The sequence below is a fragment of the Felis catus genome, chromosome B2 (assembly GCF_018350175.1).
Source record: "Felis catus isolate Fca126 chromosome B2, F.catus_Fca126_mat1.0, whole genome shotgun sequence".
Lineage (NCBI taxonomy): Eukaryota > Metazoa > Chordata > Mammalia > Carnivora > Felidae > Felis > Felis catus.
In genome coordinates this window covers 7790202-7796784 of record NC_058372.1, presented here as the reverse complement: position 1 = coordinate 7796784, position 6583 = coordinate 7790202, and the positions used below count along the sequence as shown (strand labels likewise).

Below are 6583 nucleotides of genomic sequence, written 5' to 3'. Positions count from 1 at the left end.
CCCCATTCTTAGGAATTTCTTGGTTGGCTTTTTTTTTTTTTTAACAAGAAGGTAAGCTAATCTTTCATAAAGAGAATTATTTACCCAACACAGTACCAGTAAACTGATAGTCCAGATAGAAAACACTATGGGAAATTCATGTGAGCTACTGTATACACTTCCTAAGATGTAAAACCCATAAGGAAACCAGAGGTGTAAAGATAATTGAGTATCTGAACAATTAATAGTCAGCCTGGCTGTGCTGTGATTACAAGCAACCCTAAAATCTCAGTGGTTTATGAGAAGAGAGGGTTATATTTTGCTTGTACAAAATGACCACTGAGGCTTGGCTGAGGGGCACACTCTGGTACTCAGACTAAACCAGCAACCCTATCTCGAATTGTAGCAAATGGAAAAGGCACATGTGCAATCACGAACTGGCTGTTAAAGCTTAACACCCGGGGGCGCCTGGGTGGCTCAGTCGGTTGGGCATCCGACTTCCGCTCAGGTCATGATCTTGCGGTTCGTGAGTTTGAGCCCTGTGTCGGGCTCTGTGCTGACAGCTCGGAGCCTGGAGCTTGCTTGGGATTCTGTGTCTCTGTCTCTCTCTGCCCCTCCCCCGCTCACGCTCTGTCTCTCTCTCTCTCTCTCAAAAATAAATAAACGTTAAAAAAAAATTATAAAAGGTCTTCTTTTCTTAAAAAAACAAACAACCCCCCGAAGAGAGGAGTATAATTTCTGCTCACATTTCATTGGCCAGAACAAATCACATGGCCACATCTGATTCACGCAGAGCGGGAAATTTCATTCCTACATGTGTCCAAAGGGAAGATAACAAAAATTTGGTGAACAGCATTTAAGGACTCCCATGGTGAAATCTTAAGAGAAATAGCAGTGAGGGACACCTGGCTGGCTCAGTTAGTAGGACATGTGACTCTTGATTTCAGGGGTCTAAGTTCAAGCCCCACATAGGGCATAGAAGTTACTTCATTTTTTCTTTGAGCTTACTATAAAACAACAAAAAGTAAGAAAAAAGAAAGAAAAATAGAGGTGATAACCACATAAGAAGAAGAAAGTTCTGGATCGAGGAACGGCATTTGGGCTTATAATTATGTGAACACTTAATGACTTATTCATGATGGTGGCCAGGATGGGAATAAAGTTTAATATATAATTTTTAAAAATGTGTTGCAGTAGTTGGCCAATTTATGCTGTGAGAAGTTTGCTGGAAAATTCCACAGGGTTTCTCACTGGACGTGTTACTGACTAGGTCACACCGAGACATAACATGGTATGTGTTTATCAGTCTCCTTCATGGTCATCCAATGTTACGTGTACTTTAAAAAAAAAAAAAAGTGATTCGTAGGGGCCCCTGGGTGGCTCAGTCAGTTAAGCATCTAACTCTTGGTTTTGGCTCAGGTCATGATCTCACGGTTCATGGGTTCAAGCCTCGCTTAGGGCTCTGAGCTGGAAGTGTGGAGCCTGTTTGGGATTCTCTCTCTCTGTCTTTCATCGTTCTCTGCCCCTCCCCCACTCAAACTCTCTCATTCTCTCTCTCTCTCTCTCTCTCTCAACATTAATGAATAAACTTAAAAAAAAGTGGTTCTAATAGTCTTTCCTATTGCACTGCTGTCTGCTGGCATTAGACTTAAAGAACTCCTTTTCTTATGAACCTCTGTACAAACATTTCACACGTGAGATACGATTCTACATATCGCTGCTTCTATACTTTATTCAGTAGAATATCTAATTTGAAACTATTACATAAAAAATGAACTAGATAAACCTTTTTCATTACTGAAATAACCTCCATTCAGGGAAAATCTGATCTTGTATCAGAACGAAGGTTCTCCAGAAAGAACACATCCTACCCGTTGGAAAGCACATATGGGAGACGCTTGGTAGATGGGGTTCTTGCAGAGGCTAATTCTGAGACCAGGATTCAAGGACAAGTACTGGAGTTGATCTGGGATGTGAACCCAGAAATTACTGGCAGGGAGAGACAAGGAAGGAAGGAAGCCAACGTCAGTTTCCAACTGGTTACTGCTGTGGGCAGCCAAAGTTCAAAGTTGGGGATCTCAGGGAGACAGTGTAGGATACAACTGAGTATAGTCCTACCTCTCCACGTGAGGAAGCTGGGGAATTTTTATACCGATGCCCTGATTCCCCGAGGACCAGTCCGAGCGGCGTTAGCTGCCTGGCACAATTCTTGGCCTGTCCACCCGCACTGGCAAAGTGGGGTCTGGCAGCCCGTGGAACCTCTTCAATGAAGAAGTGGAGAAGGGAGAGAATTGCAGAAAGATGCCATTGGCCTGCTAATGGGAAGCCGGTGACATAGGGGTGGCCCCAAATGGAGCTCCAACACTGCCAGAGCAGAGGATACTTGAATTTCTTTTAAGTTTTTGTTTTTTTGGGAGGGAGAGGCCGGGGAGGGGGGCGGGGAGAGAGAGAGAGAGAGAGAGAGAGAGAGAGAGAGAGAGAGAGAGAGAGAGAGAATCCCCAGCAGGCTCTCCACTGTCAGCACAGAGCCTGTCGTGGGGCTGGAACTCATGAACCATGAGATCATGACCTGAGACCAAGAGTCAGAGGTTAACTGTGCCACCCAGGCTCCCTAAGGATACTTGAGTTTCTAAGCCCATTTGCTGAGACATCTATCCATCTTTAACCCTAGACACTAATTAATTTTTTTAAACGTTTGTTTCTGAGAGAGACAGAGAGAGTGCGTGCATGCAAGTGAGCGTGCACGCGGGGGAGGGGGAGAGAGAGAGGGCGACACAGACTCCGAAGCAGGCTCCAGGCTCTGAGCTGTCAGCACAGAGCCCGACGGGGGCTTGAGCCCACGGGCCTAAGATCGTGACCTGAGCCGAAGTGGGATGCTTAACCGACTGAGCCACCCAGATGCGCCAATGCTAATTAACTTAAAAAATATATTAGGGGCACCTGGATGGCTCTTCGGTTTAGCTACCGGCTTTGACTCAGGTCATGACCTCATAGCTCCTGAGTGTGAACCGCACAGGGCTCTCTGCTGACAGCACAGGGCCCGCTTCAGAGCCTCCGTCCCCCTCTCTCTCTCTCTGTCCCTCCCCCGCTCACGCTTGCACGTACTCTCTCTCTCAAAACTAAGTAAACATTAAAAACATTTAAATGTGGTGGCATATGAGAAAAGAACAGCACCTTTTTCAAAGGTAGCAGTGGCTAGGGCATACACAGTGTGGCCCAGGTGTGGGCTTTATTGTTGGGATGGGGGAGCTCTGACCTGTTAAGGACCAAAATTGTCTGGAGAAATCCCCCGGTTCCAAAGCAGGTTGGGAAAGAGAAGTAACTCCAAGAGCTGACAGCAGTGTTTCCTGAAGCAGGGAGAAGGCCTTCCCAAGGCCTTACTGACTTTTCACCCAGCCTTTATCCCGCAGTCCTGGAGAAAAGGGAGAAACAGGTATTTTCAAAGGATTGGTCATGTTTTAATAGGTTCAACGAGTACAACTGTAACAGTAAGTTGGGGGGTTGGGTGGTCTTTGGAAGTTCCAGAATATCTTAGTTGATCTACCCTACGACAAGTATTTCGGAAAGGCCGCGGAAGAGAATGGTCTCCAAGGCCTGACTTTTCATTATTTTCCAAGCAGCTCCCTGATGATAGCGAAAAGTAAGGGTTTGTCTGGGGATGGGGGTGGGGGTGGGGTGGGGTAGACTTCTAAAAAGAGAATTCTGGAAGTCATCGTAATTAAACAAAGAGGAAAAACGTGCCGGGCAGGAGCCAGGGAGGGGTGGGGGTTGGGGGCGAAGCTGCGGTGCGTTGGGGATTCCCGACCGAAGACGAGGCTTCTGGGCTGGGAGCAGGCGAGCGGCGGCCCCCGGGGCGCGGGGCTGCGTGAGCGGGGCGCACAGGTGCCCGCGCTGCCCGCAGGTGGGGAGGCCTCGCGGCTGCCCGCTGGGCTCCCCGGGCGGGACGGGGCGCGCGGGAAGTCACCCTGGCGCTCGCTCCCGTCCCCCCGGCCTGACGCCGCCGCCCGGCGCCTTCCCCGCGCCCGCTTCTCCGCGTGCCGCCTCCTGGCTGGGAACCCCGCGGCCCAGCGCTGCCCGCACCCCGGCTGCACACACTCGTTTCGTTCTCCCCAGGCAGCCGGGCACGACGCGTGCTCCTGCCGCCCGGGCCCCGTGGGCAGCCGAGCGCGCGGGGCTGCGACCTCGCGGCCGCGCTCGCCGTCCCGGAGAGGACGAGGGGGAGGGCATCTCTCGCCCCCCCCCCCCCCGGGTGCGACCGTCCCCGTTTCTGCCTCCGACCCCCGCGCCGCGCGCGCTAACTCTGGGGGAAGTTGTTGCAAAGTTTCCGAGAGCCGCGTGCAGGCGCAGCCCGGGGCGGGGTGCGGACGCGGGGAGGCGAGGACAGGCGCTCCTCGCGGCGGCTTTGTTCTGCTCCGGGGGAAAGACCTGGCGAGGAGTCGCCGGGCGGGCACCGGGACGCCAGCCGCGGCATTCCGGCCCCAGCAGGGGCTCTTGGCTCCCGGCGCCCTCCTTCGGGCGGCCCCTCGCCCCTAGCCCCACGGCGACCCTGCGCCCAAGTCCCCAAACCTCCTTCCATCCCCCCAAACTTCACCTACCCGCCCAGACCCCACGTCTGGGGTGGGGGAGGAAAGGTGCGCGACGGGCCGGATGCCTCCAGACGAGCGGGTGTCGGCTTTGGAATGTTTGGGGCTTGTTCCTTCGCCCCAGAAACTGCTTCCCCACGCGGCCCCCCATCCTCTCCCATTTCCCCCACCTCTCGGCTTTCCTCCTCTTCAATTCTAGTGAAACCTAGAAGAAAAATTAGCGCTGCTCAGAGTCCCCCAGAGAGCCAGTGCGGCGGCCCGTGGTGGGGATTGAGGGTCTAGGGATGGGGCGAGGTGAGGAGGGGGTCCCCGGTTCTGGAGGCCGGGGGACGACTGGTAAAGGGCCTGAGGACGGGTCTGCAATTGCGCCGGGCCCGAGACACCTGAATTGCCGGGGGCAAGGCAACGGGTGAGGGGACGCAGAGAGGGGATGCTCGGACGGTACAAGCCGCGCCAGGGGGTCTAGAGGATGGGGAGGCGGCGAGGGCCCCCGAGCCTGACCTTCGGGACGAGGAAGCTTGTGCAGGAGGGAAGGGAGCCGGTGGGGAGCGCGGGGCTCCAGGGTCTAGGGGAGCACGGCCGTCCCGAGAGTCCCGCCGTCGCGCTTTGAGGTTGGGGAAGTTCGGGGTCTGGGAAGTGGGCGCGATGCTCCAGGTGGGAACCCGCCCTCCGGGTCCCTGGACCGAGTTGTGCAGCGCCTGCAGCAACAGGTAACCCCGAAGGGTGGAGGCTCCGGGGGCACCCCGAGCTGGCTTTGTCCTGCGGATTAGAGGGCTCTCCTAAGGGACAGCGCTGGGGTGGGCGGGTGGGGCAGGCGAGGTTAAAAAAAACAAACAACAAACGCTTGGGGACCCCCTTGGAATTGTCGGGGAGTGTTGGGTGCAGGACCGTGAATCCGAGTAGAGGAACCGGGATGGAGAAGCCTGGGGTGCGCCCCACCTCCGATTGCGTAAATGCCTTTATCTCACGGGGTTGACCCCCTACCCTTTGCATCTCGTCTCCCGGGACGCCGGGAAAACTGACAGAAACTCGATGCCAAGTGGATTGTTCACACTGATTGGCAGGGAAAGTGCGAACAAAGAGGTGCGTCCCCCGGAAACAATGATTTTGGAGATTTTCCCCCCCGTAGACTCGTGCGCGCCGGGAAGGCGGGGGATAAAAGGGTGGTGGGCGGGAGGGGCCCGGGCCCGGCGTCTCCCGGGGGGAAAGTTTCCAGCGAGGTCGCGGGAGGAGAGGGTCGGGACAGAGTTGCGTGGAACTGGGGACGCAGCCGCCCCGGCCGCCTTGGAGGTTCCCGAGCCGGGCGGGAGATGCGGGGAGAGGGAGGGGGCGGGGAGGGGAGGGGAGGGGAGGGAGAGAGGAAGAAGGGGTGAGAGGGAGAAACCTGCCGCCGCTCGCCGCCTCTTTGTCTGCTCCGGGACTTGGAACAAAAGGGGGAACTCTGATGAACTCTCTCCTCCCCTCTCCCCCGGACGCCCGGGTATCTCTCCCTCTCGCAACTTTGCCGCCGCGACTTTCTCCGCTGTCGGGCCACACACAAAAGTGTCCGAGCGCCTCGCGGACTGCAGCAAGGGAAATGTCCCTTGGCAGTGCGACGAGGTGGGGACGAAGGTGAGTGGAAATTGTTGTCTTGTTTACCACCCGCCACCCCCCCCCCCCCCCAAACTCGCCCGGCTCCCCGCCCTTCCGAGGACGGAGGCGTAGTCCGGTGGCGAAGTTTGGCTGGTAAGTTGTACCTCCTTTCTCTGTTCCCTTCTCTTTTGTTCTTTAGCGAACTTGCACAGAATTGTTTTATTTGTTGATTTTTAATAGGCAGCAGCCAGACAGGCACTTCTCATTAACAGGAGAAGCTGAGGGGGTGGGTGGAGATGGGAGCAAGGGTATCTAAGGGGGACATTGCCTCGCTTTCTCCCAGTTGCGCACAAACGGAGTAAACTTGCTGAAATGCATGGGGACACGTCCAGTCTCCCTCCTCCCCACCGCCCAACGCCGCCCTGACTTGGGTCTTGGAAAAGAAAGAG

General features: G+C 55.1%; 1 protein-coding gene across 1 annotated transcript; it reads right to left on the bottom strand.

The window, feature by feature from the left end:
• Positions 1-3175: 3175 nt before the first annotated feature.
• LOC109500086 lies at positions 3176-5555 on the bottom strand. The gene is made up of 3 exons (XM_045058425.1): positions 5064-5555; positions 4575-4767; positions 3176-3391 (listed from the first exon to the last, which is right to left on the bottom strand). Exons 1-3 carry the CDS (start codon positions 5553-5555, stop codon positions 3357-3359), a joined length of 720 nt encoding a protein of 239 aa, XP_044914360.1. The 3' UTR covers positions 3176-3356.
• Positions 5556-6583: the final 1028 nt, after the last annotated feature.